The 18735-nt window shown below is 41.5% G+C and overlaps 1 protein-coding gene across 9 annotated transcripts in view; it reads left to right on the top strand.

The window, feature by feature from the left end:
* Positions 1 to 18735, top strand: part of madd (MAP-kinase activating death domain) — an 82276-nt gene that overhangs the window by 16097 nt on the left and 47444 nt on the right. For 6 of the 9 annotated variants that reach the window (XM_083759598.1, XM_083759602.1, XM_083759599.1 and 3 more), the window contains exons 4-11: positions 3485 to 3791; positions 7092 to 7223; positions 8464 to 8577; positions 9705 to 9785; positions 12495 to 12551; positions 13975 to 14156; positions 14626 to 14861; positions 16617 to 16773. In XM_083759598.1, coding sequence (XP_083615724.1) covers positions 3485 to 3791; positions 7092 to 7223; positions 8464 to 8577; positions 9705 to 9785; positions 12495 to 12551; positions 13975 to 14156; positions 14626 to 14861; positions 16617 to 16773 — 1266 coding nt within the window. The remainder of the gene's footprint in view (positions 1 to 3484; positions 3792 to 7091; positions 7224 to 8463; positions 8578 to 9704; positions 9786 to 12494; positions 12552 to 13974; positions 14157 to 14625; positions 14862 to 16616; positions 16774 to 18735) is intronic. The other 3 variants (XM_083759601.1, XM_083759605.1, XM_083759606.1) reach the window with 1 other exon arrangement.

The raw sequence follows: 18735 nt of genomic DNA on the forward strand, positions 1-18735 counted from the left end.
TGAATACTTTTTTAACAGTTTGCAAGGTTTGCTAAGAGGATGTGAAACCCAAGAAATCACTTTCAGCTTCCATTCATAAGAGGAAATCAGTGATCTTTAACAGCACTGCCAGGGCCTACAGGGCTCTATCATATCCCATGCTATAGAGCGTCACAGTCCCATCCCCTTTCATGACGACGACAGGCCCAGGAAATAATTCCCCATGCATTTTCCCCATAGACATTTAAAAAAAGATTTATTTAAAGATCTGTAAGCCTCGAACAAAGCTAACTCGGATTTTGACAAATCATGACTACAAGTACAAACACAATATTTTGGGTCCGAACAAATAATTACAAAAAAGAAAAACAACAAAAAAAGTAACCTGCCTTTTTGTTGAGTATATAGACAGCAATGTGTGTTCCTGGGTCTGTTCCTAGCTGGGTGGCTGGCTGGGTCTATCCGAGCATGAAAATAGCGTTATGGCGTTTGTTCACCACCAAGTGTCACTGTTGCACACACACACACACACACACACACACACACACACACACACACACACACACACTCACACACACACACACACACACACACACACACACAGGCCAGGGATGAGAGCTTGTACAGTACAGCACCACTCACTTCAGACTTTCCAATTATGTGTTCGGCCCAAAATATTGTATACATTTTGCGGGGGCATGCTTCTCACGCAGTGCTAAATCCCCAAATGACAGATTTAGTGCCTCTGATGGAAGATAGGGCCCACAGTGATGCCTGCCCACAGTGGGGCACGCCTCCAGCCCCTGACAGTTCTCGTTTTGCGACCAGTCATTACACCTACAACTACAACCTATCTCAAACCCTCACCCTAAACCTAACCTCCCACGGGGCAGCACACCTAAACCTAACCTTCCTTAACCATGTCTAACCAATGACTAGTCTAAACTAAGTATGCACCCCCCTAAACCTAACCTGGACGGTCTAACCTTAGTAAAACTATGCCTTCCCGGGAGCCAATCAGGCGGGTCTACCCTAGAATGTTGGTGGGATTCATAATGACGCCGCACTGGCTGCTCAGAGGCTGCTACTGTAATGGCGTAGATCAGTGTTCTTCAACAAGGGGTCCGCGCTACCAGGGGGTCCCCAGCGTTGCTACAAGGGGGTCCCCAGCGTTGCTACAAGGGGGGCCTTTCGTCTGTGTGTTAGTTAAAAAAAATATTGAACAAATTAAAATGCGCTTTGGAAAAAACCTGTTAACTCCATTGGACCCTCAAACTGTCTGCTAAAACGGCTAACTCCACCACCCCCTCTCATGCAAGTAATTGGCAAATGGCATTATATAAAGTCACAACACCAACTTTGAGGCAGTATGGCTTTGTTTTCAAAATATAAAGTTAACATTTTGGAGTTGGTGGTTTCTTCCCGGCAGCAGAGATATAGTGCTTTCAAACTCTTCAAAGTCTCTGAATCGATCTATTACATTTATGAAAACGATTTAATCTGCAACACAATTGTATAAAATAATATGTAGTGGGGGTCCCTGCTTCATGTCTCTCTCGGCTAAGGGGTCCTTGGGCTGAAACACATTGAAGGCTTAGCCTTAGAGGCCTGCCTGACGCAATTATTACATAACTCACAGCGTGATCGCATTTATTCGATGTAGGCCTAATCACAATTATCTTTGCACTATCACGAGACATGTTTATTTTCTTCGTCATTCGTCCGTATAATACATTAATTTGTTGAGAAATGTTCACACATTTTCAAACATTTAAAAAACATAACATATATAGACATTGACCACTGCAGCATACACACACACACACACACACACACACACACACACACACACACACACACACACACACACACACACACACACACACACACGCGCATACATGCGCGCGCGTCATGATGGAGACAGTAATATAATGTCTGCAGTGGGTTCATGCTGTGGTCGCTGACAGAATGAGGTCTGTGGCCAGTGTTGCCATGTCTGCTTATTATAAGCGACTTTGGACTTTTCTGTAAAGTTGCTTGTAAATATTGGTACCGGTAGTTGCCCGTTGCATTTTTTTAAGCTTGTCTCTAAAGTGTAATTGCTTATTTGGGTTTGCTTCCTGATGTTAAAAACACCTTGACATGTCAAGTACCCCCCCCCCCCCCCCCATCTGAAAATATCTTAGTGCCAGGGACCCCCCCCCCCCCCATACAAGATTTGTGTTCTTAAACATTTGTTGCATGTATCTTGTACATATTACATATTTCTTTCAAACTGTTTTTGAAGATGGCAGATCTAGCAGCTCACAATGCATCACTATGCGACACATTCTGAGCTTGTACTGTATGTAGATCGTCTATTTTCAAATAGTCAACGTATAGTGGTAAAACTGGTAGCTTCTTTTGTGCTTATTATTGTAGAGCGCACCGCTTGTTTCTCTAGCAGTCATGTGGCAACCCTGGTGTGTGGCTGGCTGCCCGTAGGCAGCATCTGCAGTCGGTACTGGGAGCCTAATGATTCATCAACTCTTCTGCTACCAGACACCCAGCAGGGGGTGGGGGTGCTGCGTTCAGCTGTGTTCAGACCTGAATATCTATATATTCGCCTCGGTTCGTCCCGTTTATACCACGCCAGGTCGCGCCGCGCCCGTTGGCGCAATTCTCGTCTTTGCATTGACTTTGCATGTAATCGCGCCGCTCTAACCATCCAAGTCTGAACGCACCATTAGAGTGGAGGGGTGCTTGTTGATGTACGGGCAATAACTCAAGATCCTCGTCCCATGTTTCTGCACAATCTGATCACATTAATGAATGACCTTTTTTCATACTGTGTAACTTCCATTTTACTGGTCTTTTCTGAGAAAAAGGTCAATTGATTAGAATAATCTTTGATTGGATAATGTATTGACAATTTGGAAAAAAGAACACACTATTAAAAACATCAACGTGGACTTTTCACACAACCCTTCTCAAACCCTTGTTGCTTGGTTCAGCATTACGATATCCGGATCAGACCACTGTAAAACAAAATAAAAATATAAAGTATAAGCTGATTGATTATTGATTTTATTTTTATTCTTTTATCCTGAAAACGTTTTTAGACATAAGGTTTCCACCCGACACAGACGGCAGGGTACATGTTTCCGACACTAATAACACACGGCTAAATGACATGTTACACGACTGTGGTTGCCCATCTCTATAGGAATATTGTTCAATTAAAAGAGTTGAGTTGGGTATGTCACTGTATACTGTCCAATCAGATGAGGGCAAAGTGCACAGATGCCCTGGGAAGAGTTCTAAATCTCTGGCCAATCGGAGGCGAGAATAGAGAGTTATTGTACGATTCAAATGTTTTCAACGATTTAAGCGCAATAGTCTGCTGCCTATAGCATCAACACTAATAATGGAGATGGGAGGTTTCTGCCTCTCCACATCTGGACACTATGTGGCGGGTGTTCACCGGAGCTCTGTCTAAACCCTGTGTTTTTCTTGCTCTCGTCAGGGACACTATGTGGCGGGTGTTCACCGGAGCTCTGTCGGTGGGAGAGGAGAAGGGCAGCCAGCTGCTGGCGGACCTGCGTGAGATCGAGTCGTGGGTGTACCGGCTGCTGCGCTCGCCCACGCCGGTGCCGGCGCAGCGGCGTGTCGACGTGGAGGTGCTGCCCCGCGAGCTGAAGCGGCCCATGACCTTCGCCCTGCCCGACAACTCGCGCTTCTCCATGGTGGACTTCCCCCTGCACCTGCCCCTGGAGCTGCTGGGAGTGGACGCCTGTCTGCAGGTGCTGAGCTGTGTCCTCCTGGAGCACAAGGTATGCTGTGACGATGATGATAATACTTAGAAAACACAGTTCCTGAAGAAACGGTATGGGGGCATGAGTAGCTCGTACAGTATGATGATGATGATGATGTTTGACCATAGACCCAAATGATCTCACATAGGGGCCAAAAACCGTTGCGAATAATAAATAATAACTAGAATGGTGCAATTCTGAGAAATTGTGGTTGGTTGCACTGACCACACTTCTAGTTGCGCTAGTTGCGAGGAATCCACTGGGAACTGAATTCCATCTTACCATTTATATTATATATTGTGATGTCATGTGAAGCATGACAAAATAGAAAAATAGCAAGCTCAAAACATGTCGCTTCGTGCCTCGTTTCGAGTTTGTAGATACTACTTTTGATGCTTTTCTGTGACCTGTAGAATGATCAAGTAATAATAATAATAAATAATAAACTTTATTTGTATAGCACTTTTCATACATAAAATGCAGCTCAAAGTGCTTCACAGGGCAGGACACAAAAATAAAATACAATAAAACACAAGTAGTTAAAATGATAGAACAATAGCAGAGAACAAAACCGAATATAAGAACATAAAATAAATAAAAACACATAAAATAAATAAATAAAAAAGTAAGAGGTTTAAAAAAAAATCTCACCTGTGTGAACAGAGTTGTGCAACTCTCACCCCCCCCCTCCTCCTCTCTCTCTCTCTCTCTCTCTCTCTCTCTCTCTCTCTCTCTCTCCCTCCCTCCCATTAGCAGGCAACCGTACAGCACTATCTCTCTCTCTGTTTCTGCCCCACAGCATATGAAAAAGGTTGAATACCACACATCATGGGTTTAACACATCATGGGTAGAAGGAAACGATGCAAGGCTGAGGACCGGACATATATTCTGCTGTCTTCCCTGTCATTGCTGACTCATACCCCAGATTTAAACTTCACACACCGTACACCTACTCACTAACAGTGTTGTTTACCAACGCTCGTCTTCCAAATTGAGATTTCTTTTAAAAACCACATCCCACTCTGCAAACACTGGCTCAAGCCGCAGCACGCCCCATGCAGTGTTAACTTACTGCTGAAAGTCGGCGTCACTTAAAGCAAATCAGTCAATCATTCAGTCGGTCGGTCCCAAATCGCTACATAGCAAGGCAAGTCAAAGTTAATTTGTTTAGTACATATCAACAGTGTTGGCAAGTAACTTAAGTAATATACTACTTTCAGTAATATTATTACTTTTTTCCAGTAATATGTAACTTAACTAGTTACTTTCACATTTTGAGTAATAATATTACATTTACTTTTTTTCAAAAGTAATATTATTACTATTTTCACGAGCCTTGGTGGAACTGTGGGTTTGAGTGTTTATTCATGATGGTAGACTGGGTTGAAGTCAAGTTGCTTTGCAGACTGCTGATCCGCTCTAGATCTAGACTCTAGAGCGGATACGGAAACGATGCACACTCGTCGGTACGTATGTGTGAAGTATCGGATGCAGAAGGGCGGGCCTTAAACCGTCTGGAACACGGAACAACAACCTAAACTAGTGTGTGTAACTCGTTAGACTGCACTGTTAGAGAGAAGAGATAAAATAAACTAACAATGGAGGAGGTGGAGGAGACAGAAACACCGGCACAACAAAGCGTTATAACATTCAATACTTGGAAGTATTCGCATTATTTTGAGTATGTCCGTGATCAAGACGAGATGAACATTATTGTCCGCTGCAAGTTGTGCATACGGAAGAAGCTGTATTCCACGTCGAAATCTACTTCTAATCTATGTGTACAAATGGACCCATCATCATGAGTTAAATAAACACTGCAGAATAGGGGAGGGGGGACTGCTAATGTTGAAAATGCAAAGTAAGACTTTTGGGGACAAAATATGCAATTACTGGGGGCGAGAGAAAAAAGTATATAAGTATATAAGTAAAGTAATAAGTAACTAGTTACTTTTCTCAGGGAGTAATAAGTAGTGTAACTTTATTACTTTTTTTAAAAGTAATAAGTAATAAGTAGTATATTAGTGTTAAAGTAATATTTTGCCAACACTGCATATCAACCACAAGTGGCTTTACAAAAACAAGCGTTAACAGCAAAATAAACACGATGAACATCAATAAAACGTAATGCTGAAAGTTGGCTTTCACTTAAAGCAAATCAGTCAGTCATTCAGTCAGTAAGTCGGTCGGTCCCAATTCCCAAACAGCTGCATGGAGTTCAGGCAAGTCAAAGTTAATTTGCTTAGCGTACATCAACTATGATTGGCTTAACAAACACAACAAGCATTAACAGCAAAATAAACACGATGAACATAAATAATAAAATCACACCCGTCAATGTCATTCAATGTTTGTTTTAACACAATGTTTGTGTTACATAAACCCTCAAAGCTGGACATAGGAGGGGCTTGCGCCCCTAAACACACACCCACATACGCACACACGCATGCATGTGCACACTCTGCTATTGTATATACATACTTGAATGAAATCCTCAGAGAAAGCCTTCTTTTGAATTGTGCTGGTGTGGTGTGAAAGCAGCGCCATCTTGTGTCCATCCTTGGTTGATTATGTAATCTGTGTAATATTCCATAAGGAGTCAGAAGATGAAGATCACATGATGTTTTCTGGAAGAAAGGGAAACAGTCTCCGAGGCAGCCCAGGGGGGTCTGGTGTAGACAAAGTCAACCACTTTAAACCCTATATATTAGTTGACTGTGGTCTGCTCTGTACTTGGCCCTCTATTCCCCCCTCTACATCAAAACGATTCCCTGAAAATAGGCGATCTGCAAGCATGTGCGTTGTGAGCTTGTAGATAGGCTATTTTCACCAAATGTTCCTACCAGAGTAGGGAGAAAGTCTTTATTTAACCAGTGTTGACACTTACAGTATGTGTTATAGCAGTCATGCTACAGGGAATTCCACCCACTTTTATTTTTAGACACCTGTAATGCTATGATGCTGTGATGATAAAGTTGAATCTGAATGTGATCTTTAAATAACTTGTGTTACAGCAGATCTCTGTGTCCCTTTGACTATGGATTTGTCTGTCATCTATTTGCAGCAGCTGTTTTTCCAGCATCCACCAAATCTTTTCGTGCCAAAATGTTGATGAGATTATTATTGATTATTCAATGAACAAGATTTACAAAACAAGATTGTGTTGGTTATTGGTTCTATTTATCGATTATTGATATATTATTTTCTGTTATATGCCCAGCTCTACTTTGTTTTCTCGTTTAGCTAGCTTTTCTTTTTGCCGGTGCCAGCATGCTTTCATGATCGCATTTGTTTTGTTCTATGTGTGTGTTTTCCAGGTGGTGCTGCAGTCGAGGGATTACAACGCCCTCTCTATGAGTGTCATGGCGTTCGTAGCCATGATCTACCCACTGGAGTACATGTTCCCGGTCATCCCCTTACTGCCCACCTGCATGGCCTCCGCTGAACAGGTGACCCGAATACACAATACTCAATCATAAGAAAAGCGTCACTGGTCGCGGTTACAAAATGCATGCCTCGGGTGGTCCACGATCCTCCTGCTGTTAAGACCCGGGGTAACTTTTGGCCTTTCACTGAAAGGACCTTTGGCAGGGAAGGGACTACAAACGGACACAATTCTGGCAGTAAACAAGTTAATTAGTGTTCAACCCTCACTGCCCATATTGCAAGTGGGTCCTCAAATATTTGCCAATTTCTTTTGATAATATATCATAATAAAGAATATATATACTGTATATATATATATATATATATATATATATATATATATATATATAATGTGAAAAAGGTTTTTAAAGAAAAATACCACAATGTTTAATGTTTTGGTATTTCTTGGTATTTGTTGTCAACAAAAATGTTGACAATACTTTTATTGTGATACCGACCGATAAATATGAACTTAAAGTTAGTTAGTGCCATTGATCCAAGCCGGAAGGCCATCGATTGATTGATCATTAAAATAGACAAGCTCTGAAAAAGAAACGCAGCTCACCCATCTGACCTGGGTCCGAGTTTCAATAGCATCGTTGCAAAACTTTCATATGAAACTGCCCAGTGATTTTACTCATGTGGATATGATGCGTCAACTGACGGTGAAAGCATCAAATGACGCGATGTTAAAGGAGAATTCCATACTAAAAGGCTTTCTTACCTTTCTTTGTAGTTGTTACGTCCCCACCAAAGAGGTCCAGGTGTTATTTTGTGAAAAAGCTCCTTATTGGCTATTTCCCCTACCATAAGCCCTAAATGAATTGCATTGAATTGAATGGGAATTGAATGGGGCTATGGGGTGTTGTGCTAATTCACTTATTTCCATCGCTCAAAATTATAATTTCTTTGTATATATCCTCTCTTCATAATGTAAATATTATCCCAAGCGGCACACTTTACTACTTCTTTCGATGGAAATAAGCGAATTAGCATAACACCCCATAGCCCCATTCAATTCCCATTCAATGCAATGCAATTCATTGAGGGCTTATGGTAGGGAAAATAGCCAATAAGGAGTTTTTGCACAAAAAAACACCTGGACCTCTTTGATGGGGACGTAACAACTACAAAGAAAGGTAAGAAAGATAAGAAAGCATTCTAGCCTTTAAGAAGGTATTTTCAACAGAACTACTTCCGTGACCCGGCGGATAACAGAGTTACTCTATTGCTCATCCTCTGTCCTGTTGTTCCCTCCTCCAGCTGCTCCTGGCGCCCACACCTTACATCATAGGTGTGCCAGCTAGTTTCTTCCTCTACAAGGCTGATTTCAAAATTCCAGATGACGTATGGCTTGTGGATCTGGACTGCAACAAGGTCAGTTATGTGCTGGTCATACATACAGGGCCTCTCGTCCAGAAAGAAGATTCTTTCCATTTCAGAATAGTAATAATAGCTTGAATTTATATAGCGCTTTTCTTAAACTTAAAGATGCTTTACATTAAAAAAATAAACCAAAAACAGACCAAATAAAACACATTGGATACCGTAGAAGTCAGCATGTCTTGATGGATTGGCCGCTTGTCACACACTACAACCTATTTTCCGATATTAGTTATTTTAAGATGAAAGAGTATTTGGAGTGGTCACACTAGCGACTGCAACCTCTCCCTCCGCTACATAGCCCTGAGATGAGGTTTCCGCTTCGTAGGGTGCCGGCAGAATGTGACAAACAGTACAGATTTTTACCTGCCACAACAAGGCAGGTCCGGAGCATCACAGGAACGGGACTATGTCATGAAAGCAAAGGTTTAAGCCTCAATCTGCAATTTCCTCAACCGGTTGTAGTTGTTTGGCTACCACAACATCATAATTCAACATTATTGTCCACAATCCTATACAAAACCTTGTTATATAGGATAATCGAATCTGACAGTCTGAACAGCATAACACATCATGGAAACTGATTGTTGTAGTGTTAGCTTCTTTTTGTTTGGCACAGTATTAATGAATACACAAATCCAGTTGTGTGTGTCTGTGACTGTGCCCAGGTGATGATGGTCGTTGATGCTCATCAAGGAAGGCAATTATGTTTCTGCACTGTCAAAAGTAATGCTACTTATTTTGCAATGTAATTAAATAAAAAATATCAGGGGGGAAGATAAATTATATAAAATAAAATAAAACAGTAATTTTTCTTTAAAATATATATATTTTTTTAATATCATGAAAAATCGTATCGTGAACCTCATATCGTGATACGAATCGTATCGTGAGTTGAGTGAATCGTTACATGCCTAACGAACACACCACAATGGAAAACGTTAGAAAACATATTTTTCCCTACGTCTTTAATACTGTATATGTAATGTATGTAGTAGAGTAGAGGTGCTTGCTTCATCTATCTCTCCGCTAAGGGGTCCTTGGACTGAAAAACATTGAGTCCTGGTGCATGCTCTACATTAAAATCCATGTACTGTGTGTACTACTTATTTCCTCTGCAGGTCATAGCGCCCACCAATGCAGAGATCGTACCACCTCTACCAGAGCCCGAGTCTTCCGAACTCAAGAAACACCTGAAGCAGGTTAGATGATCAATTATTTATTTATATTTGATGTTTGGCAATATGTTTTATTCTGTATTTCTTCTGCACCACGTCTGTCAGTTGTTTGTTTGAATGGAGTCCAAGTGATATGTTTTTGTTATAGTTGTAATATATATTTATATATTTTCTTAAACTCCGTTAGTAATTGTTGCTAAAGAGTGTGCGTTGAGTAATTGGGGTCTCCCTGTCTCTCCTAGTCCCAGAAATTATATTTTCAAGTGGGTTACAAATTTTTTTCGTGGTTAGTTAATACATAAATATAATTTATCAGCTTCAGTTTTGTCCTGTGTTTTTTAGTTTCTTTCATACTGTATTCTTCCAGTTTCACTTGTATATCCTATACCCTGTATGAGTTATCTCTCCTGATTGGATAAAAGTGGTATCCCGACCTTGTTTACTGTAGAGCTTGTAGAGACAGGGAGACCCCTGAACAAACACGCTATAGCAATAATTTAGCAGTGATCAGATTATAGAGCTATTTCACATCACTTACAACCATTTTAAGAATTAGGATACTGCTCATTTACCACTCACAATGACAATTCCTCTTTCAGCTATGTGAATGGCAGTAGGGCAACTAGGGCATGGGCACCGCTGTGTCCCTGCTCCATCAGAGTTGTATGTACTTTCCTTAGAGTGTGGGAGCATCTTGATTTAGCTTTTTCATTATACTAATAGAATGTGTATTCCTTGTTTTCTTCTTTTCTTTGCATGCTCTAGCTGTTGGAGGTAAATTCTAATATCAAGTCCCTTGACAACGTAGCAAAGGCTGTAGTAGGAATAGAAACTAATAGAAACTAATGGCACATTTATGATCTGCCCTACGATTTAGCTGAAATAAGCACATTTACAAGCTCACAACGTGTTGCATCTGCGGCGCAGCGTAAGCTTGTAAATAAGCTATTTTTGGCACAGAATACTGTTGTATGAGGAAATATAAAACAGGCCTAACTGCCCTCTAAAATCAGATCGTAAAATAGCGTCAGAATTTGGTCCGCTTCTGGTTTACCTTTCTCTTTGGGGGTCTAAGCAACAAAGTTGCTGGAAGCCCATTGTTTGTATCTGTTAGGATGCCTCTTCTCAGCTAAATGTATCTGGGTCTCTCGGTCCATAACTGCTGCAGTTTCTAAACTAAGCAGATAGGTTCAGAATCTCACCCACGAAGATATTTATACAGAGTGGCCAGATGGTGTTGGCCAGGTGATGGTGCTATAAAAAATAATGATATAGTAGGGTACTACTGTATGCTTAATGGTTCTACCGAGTGAAGACCCGCCCTGGCTGTCCTTCTAGCCAATAGCATTAGATTCCGGGACCGGACGTTCCAAGATGGTTGATTTGAATTTGCCAAATTCACCAATAGGGCACATACAGTCTAGGGGTTTTTCCCTCTAACATTTGAACCATAAATCTCGCAAACGTATAGTAAACGTCATGAGTTCTGCACAATCTGGACCAATCTATAAAAATAGTTTTTACGTATTTGTACAAAGAAACGCCATATATGATGACGCTACTTCTCTTTCCCTGGTAGCATTAGCCAGCTCTAACTGGGGGGGATCCCGAGGCATTCCCAGTAGGCCAGTGTGGAGTTATAATCCCCCCCACCTGGTCCTCGGTCTGCCCTGTGGACACCTCTCAGCTGGGCGTGCTTGGATAACCTCCATGTGGAGTCCACCTGCAGGCATCCGTACTTTAGATGCCCAAACCACCGCTATTGGCTCCTTTCCACGTAAAGGAGCAGCGCCTCTTCACAGAGTCTTCACCCTATCCCCGAGGGAGATGCCAGGCAGCCACCCTCCTGAGAAAACCATTTCGGCCCTTTGTATCTGTGATCTTGTTCTTTTGGTCATGACCCACATTTAATGACCACGGCGGATTTAACCCAGAACTAGTGTCTGGTTGCATCACTCTGCAATCTCTCCAAATTGTCTAGTTAACCTATTTTGTTTTCTCAAGAGAGCTGCTTGTTTGTGTTTTATCATCCCTACTCCATCCTAACCACTGGTTTGTCCCGGTTGGTCATCATGGATGTCCTTTTAGTCCCTCCCTTTTCTTTAGTTCTTTATGTTGTCGTCTGTGTGTGTGTTTTCTTGAATCACTGTTTCATGCATCAAACATCTCCGTTCTGTGTCCTCAACATCCTCTGTTCATCTTGTCTTTTCTACCTGATCGCTGTCTTGCTAAATTGTCCCATCTTCAGTTTTCAAAACGAACGCACACTTATCTTTTTTTAATCTCCTTTCTTCAGCATGTTCTTGGGGTGAGACAGCAAGATGTTTCTTTCTGCCTACTTCTTCAAATCTAATTACTAATCCAATTACATGACTAAAGCATATTCTTTTGCTTTGTTTTATGAGGAAATTTGGTTAATTTCGATGCTAATTAGTTGACTTAAATGAAAAAAGATATTGTTGCTGTCAGGCAGAAACCTTGTATGTCAAACTAGTTTTTCAGGAAAAAAAATGACATGACATTGTCATATGACAAAGTACTCTCAAATACTGAGAGATAATATAAAGTTTCTGCCTGACAGCGACAAGGCTTTTCTGATGTGCTTTAATCTGTTTAGATTGTGATGGGGAAAGGAGAATAAGAAAAGAAGTGAGAGAGATCATGATGTTATGTGTTGTTTCAGTCATGAAGTGATCATCCCAGCCCTTCCATCTGTTTTATCTCCGTTCCTAGTGTCTGTTTAGATTGACCGTGATCACCCAAAAGCAGATGTTCTCCTCTGACAACAAGGTTCTTCATTTCTCTTCCTGCCGAATGTGGAATGCCGCCTGCACGGATATATTTACCAGTCTGACATAATTGTTGCTTGTCGATACTATTAATAATTATCTTTTCTCAAACTCCATGCATAACCTGGGCAATACTGTACAATCAACCGGTTACTGTATAGATATATACGGCTTAGCTCTGGCTTGAGCATGACTGAATGTGCGTTGCATCTACCTTTATGGCGTCGGTGAAGTTTTCTGGTGATCAGAGCAAAGATATGATGAAGCTAACAACTTTGTCAAAGTTACACCCCCCACCCCCCGTTCTGAAGACTAATAATATTCCATCATGCTGAGCTAAACATTAACTGAACATCCGCAGCAGTCTGTTTCAGTGTAACTGCCCGTCTGTCTTGTTGTCCTGCAAAATGTCAGTCCCACTTCAATGAAATGCCCAACTCGGTCATCAACATGACATGCAACTTATAGTGTAACGTCAGAGATTAACCACTTAAACTCCCGGCATCCGTACAGAAAACAGAAAAGATACCATTAGGGGGCACGGTGGCGCAGTTGCTAGCACTGTTTGCCTAGGTGGGGTTGATGAAAGAGCCTTTCTGTGTGGAGTTTGCATGTTCTCCCCGTGTCCCATATAGGGTAGGTAGGTACCCTCACAAAAAACATGCAGTAATCTTGGTCTCTATACTGCCTCCCCCTAGTCAGCTGGGGCACCTGATGGAGGGGAAAGGAACTTGTTGGAATAACGTGTTCCTTCCATGCGTTACGACCTACCGGGGAAACTCCCCCCTGTCAGGTGATAAGAAGTGGCCTGCTCACTCCTCATGAGCTCAGTATGGGGCTCTCCCCAGGTTGGCAGAGGGAGAGTAGCGGCCAAGATTACAGTTTAGGTATTGGCACCGGGTGAAAAAAAAGGGTTACAAAAATGATGGGATAAAAGGTAGGTAAAACAATAAAATAAAATAAAAGATACAAGTATCGAGCACTGAGGTACACCGGGTTTAAGTGATTAAAGAGGCATTTAGCTTTTAGTTTTTTATTTAACTGGTATCTTAACATTTTTAGATCATTTGGACCACAAACGAAGGGTGGGTGTAATAATTATTGGAATTGTTCCGTTCGTTTCGCATCCGAAGGGAGGGGCAAGCTGGTACAGTACTTATGACATTTCTTTGCATCAACCCTGCGTTTGTGGTGCAAATGACTCAAAATAGGATCTAAGTAAAAAACTAAACAAAAAAACAAAATCAAAGAAAGAAATTGCCTCACATTTTAATTCATAGTGTAAAGGGGTGTTCGTGCGACAGAAACCCTGAATACAACAACCCCAGTTGCACAGCTGTTGATGCCAGCAGTTCGGAATGGTTGAAGTGTTGTTAAACTACTAAGCGTTGTGTTGATATGATGTGTTGTACTGTTACCTGTAGGCCTTGGCCAGCATGAGCCTGAACACGCAGCCCATCCTGAACCTGGAGAAGCTCCAACAGGAGGGACACCCAGAGATCCCACTGCTTCCTCCTGGACGGGACAACAAAGGTTCTCCATCCTCCACCGAGTTCAACCCTCTCATCTATGGAAACGACGTGGACTCTGTGGACGTGGCCACCAGGCAAGTACCTCACTTCCACTCACCTATAGGTGTTCACCTATCACCTATGTATGTGTTCATGAGCACGTATAATGAGTACCAGTAGGGGCGCTGTTGTGCCAGAACAGAGAGAGGGATAGTGCTGCACTGTTGCCTGCTAATGAGAGAGAGAGAAAGAGAGAGTTGGGGGGGGGGGGGGGGGGGGGGGTTGCAACACTCAGTTCACACGGGTGTGATTTTTACTACTTAGTCTAGTTTTAGTTGACTAAATGTTATGTTGGCCTTGGTGATGTAATGGCTGATTAATACTTGTCTTTTCTACTGAATCTCTTCTCCAATAGTCCCAGTTTCAGTCATCATAGCTTGTTTTTATTTAATTTTCATCAGGGTATGATATAAAAGTTGCAGTTTGCAGCTTTAAGTTACAATCTTTCACTTTATCTAAAGGAAATGACAGAGCATGTAAGTGAGCTTGTCCTTTGTCTCCCAGGGTGGCCATGGTACGGTTCTTCAACTCCCCGAACGTCCTCCAGGGGTTCCAGATGCACACTCGCACCCTGCGCCTCTTCCCCAGGCCCGTGGTGGCCTTCCAGGCAACGTCCTTCCTCGCATCTCGGCCCCGCCGCTCGTCCTTCGCCGAGAAACTCTCTCACACCCAGGCGGTGGAGTTTTATGGGGAGTGGGCTCTCAATCCCTCCAATCTGGCCTTTCAGAGGATACATAACAGTAAGAATCCATCAGTTTGACAGTGACTAATATATCAGCCTTTAGTTGACTTGTTTTGACAACAGCAGGTATATAAGCAATATGTGATGTCCCTAGTTTTAACCACTTTGTATCCCTATTTTGAGCATGTCGTTATAGGCGAACATCTTCAAAAGCAAAAATAACAGACAGACAAGCTCTTAACTCTTTGTGAGTTTATAGATTACGTGAGTGGTCCGGGACTCTCCAAAATCATCACGTCAGTTTGAAAGTAGTTAAAAATAGGGACACGACTCACATGACCACAATGGAAATTACTAATTCACTGCGTTTTTAATCCTGTATTTTTATCCCGTGTATCCATGTGTGTTGTATGTTGCAGAGGTACTGATCTTCTTTTATTAAAATAAATCATTCATCACTCATTAATTCATTAATTCGTTCACATACATTGGCTTCATAATCGCCAATACAGATGTCATAAAAAAAAGTCAAAATAATGTCTACTGATACATTGGTTAACACCCCGAGCGGCAAGGATGGAGTTCTCTGTTCAATCAATTAGTAACGCCCAGCGCTCAGGACGGAAATTGATCAAAAGGACGGAGATTATTGATATCAAAACCGATCGCATTGCTCCACAGGCTGGGAACGTCTGTTGCGCAACATTCTATGGCTTTTGGCTACATCAAGCTACTTCAGCCACATCTGGGATAGCATCCGGTCCGTCGCTAAATGTGCTCCGCTGCTATAAATCGCTGGGCGCTATGATTTAATGGATTAAATAACCCTGGGTGTTCGGGGTGTTAAAAGATGGAATGCCAGCACTAGGGATGTGAATTATCGATTAATACGTTTAATAGTTAACTGATATGTTTTGATAAGCTTACCGATCGATTAACCGGTTAGTTGATAAGTGGCGTTTATTCATTTTTTATCTGATTATCTTAATTTCTCTCAATGTCCAACATAAAAATCTACATTTTGCTAATATGCAGAAAGAATACAAAAGTCATATTATATTCCTCAATCACATTTATTTTACCATTTGTCATACAGTGCCAGGCAATGGCAATATGGCATGTTTGTATGAGGAATAAAATTCAATGAATTTGCTTTGTCACATCACAAGCAAAACTATTAGCAGCAACCAGCAGCATTTATCCCTCTTGAACTGGGAAAAGTGACAGTGAAATGACAAGGCCTAGCCTATGACAGTCAAGTCAACATACAGTATATGAATATGGGAAAAATGTTAACTAAAGTAACTAACAGTAATATTAGTAGGCCAAGGCCAAGCCTATGACAGTCAACTTGAAATATGGGAAAAGTAGTGTAGTGTAATGTAAGCTCACTGGCTCCTCAGTGTAGGCTGTGGGTCGCGACCCCTTGGGGGGTCACCAAATTATTTTGGGGGTCCCCAAATAAATTTCAAACCCGGTAACTGTTATTTAGTGTTATTAATTTGTTAAGTTTAAACGACCAATTTCTTAACGACGGTTAATCAAAAATCGATTAATCATTAACATCCCTAACTAGCACTCATTGAATGTGTATTTACCTCTGGCTCGTCAGAGGTAAATAAACATGTGAAAAAGGACATTCAATGAGTGCTGGCATTCCTCCTTTTAATTGAGTATCTTTGAGCCTTGCACCTACAAGAATTCACCCTTCTAAAGTGGAGTGTTGCGGGTTTTCTGCTTTGGCGGTCTTTGTTTCTCTCAGTTCTACTGATACATTGGCTCTAATGTTGGCGTTCTCTCTAACCCTTCTCAGACGTGTACGACCCGTCGCTGATCGGGGACAAGCCCAAGTGGTATGCCCACCAGCTGCAGCCCGTCTTCTACAGAGTGTACGACGGTAGCTCCCAGCTGGCCGAGGCTCTGAGTGGACCGCTGGAGGACGAGGCTAACGACTCTGATCCCACCGACAGGTAGGAAGACGAGGAGGACCCCCTGTTTGTGCATTAGCAAGATCCTAAATTTATACCAAGATACGCCATCCCAAGCCTCACCGCAAGGCGCAAGCATGACATACTCGGTGTACTCCACTTCTCCATTTCAGACCTGAGGCCAATTCTAAATCAGTAATTTGTGCTGAGGACCGACAAATTGATTTGTTTGGCCACCGACCCCCCATCTTAACATGTTTTGTGCCAGGGACCCCCCAGAAGAGAATATTTGTCTAAAGAAAAATAATACTAATTATTCAAAATATTTCAAGCACTCGCCATTTCAAAAGCTTGCAGCCTCTGAACTTGTAGATCAGTTTTTTTTAACGTTTTGATTGACGCCTTCTTGATTCAACTCGAACCAACATATCAGCGCAGTAACTTCATAACAGCTTCTGGCTGACTCACGCTATTGTATGTCCCCCTAACAACATTGGCAGAGGTAGGAAATAACTTTATTAAAGGACCTACTGTATAACATAAACTTTTTCAATTTATTTTGTGTTTTTGGGGCTCCCATATGTGTTTTCTATCCCCACAAATAACCAATTTTGAACAATCAGTCTTTCATATCATATGGGTGCTTTAATGGAAATTGCTCTCAGGAAAAGCTCAACTGATTTTGTCCTCATCGTGATGTCATCAATGTTACCCTACTTTGTATAATGCCTCCTCTTCTTCAGTCTTCAGTTCCAAATTTGCATTTCCACTTTGTTTACAATGTCCACCATTGTTGATTTTCCAAGTTGGCATGGAATGGAAACAAGCCTGGTTTTATCTAGCATCAGTATTATAATGACTGAAATATTAAATAATCTGCATATCAGCACCCCCACCACCTCAGGACATTGAAAGCAGTTTTAGCTGCAGTACCACAGTCCAGAAAGAAATGACAAGGACTGGTTATATCAGAGTGGTGATTGAGGCTCAAACCATTAGAAATAACTTTGAGAGACATGATGATATTAAATATTAAAAGCAGTTTTAAAATGCATGTTATTTGCACTTGAAGCAAGGAGACCTGAAATATAGCCTGATTGTTACTAGTATAAGAAATACCAAGACCAAGAGAGAGTTTTTCAATTTTGTTACTGTACCTTTACAGGTACTGTACCTTTAATATGGTACCCTATTAGTCTACAGTCTACACACATGATATTAGTCTATACATGTTAAAATGTTACTATAATTTTTAAATATAATTATTTTCTTTATAAAGAACCAGATTTTGTCTTCAATATTTTTTCCCACAAATGAGTCTTGAGAAATGGGAGTCTTTCGGCACAGTGTGGTAAAATGACACGGATACTTTTCTAGTTTGAATGGTTATTTCATTGGTACAGGCTACGTCGCAGTGCAATGGCAGACACAATGGCAGAAACTTTTTGTGCGATATCGCCGTCGGAACGCTCACTCCTTGTCTGTGCAGTCTGTGCAGATGAGGTGTAAGGGTTAATTTTGTTTTATACATTCAACCATTTACTATTAGCTGGGGGAACCCCTCAAGGACCACCAGGGGTCACCAGACCCCATGTTGACAACCACTGTCTTAAAGGTCAGCAAAATGTTACAGAGCCCACATGAATAATTGAGTGGATTTTGACTAAACATCACCAAGCCATTAAGAAGACATTTACATCGGAATTGCTTACGTAAATCACTCTTTTCAAATCAATTCACACGTTAAACATGAATTAAAATGCAAGCACGTTTCATGTTTGTGCAAAGTTGATTTTCATACAGTACTGAAAATGTATGGAAAACAATGGCTAATTCCACAGTGGCCAAACAAACCATGCAATGCTTTAGAAAATAATTCGCAGAAATGTCAAGTCCACAGAGTCGTGGAACACTAGTGAGTATGGTCCAGTTCAAAGGAGCACAGTTGATTCTCATGAAGCCATCTTCCAGATCTCAAATCTTACAGTGGCGGATGTCTAATTT

This window comes from Protomyctophum parallelum (assembly GCF_964188405.1).
Source record: "Protomyctophum parallelum genome assembly, chromosome: 2".
Lineage (NCBI taxonomy): Eukaryota > Metazoa > Chordata > Actinopteri > Myctophiformes > Myctophidae > Protomyctophum > Protomyctophum parallelum.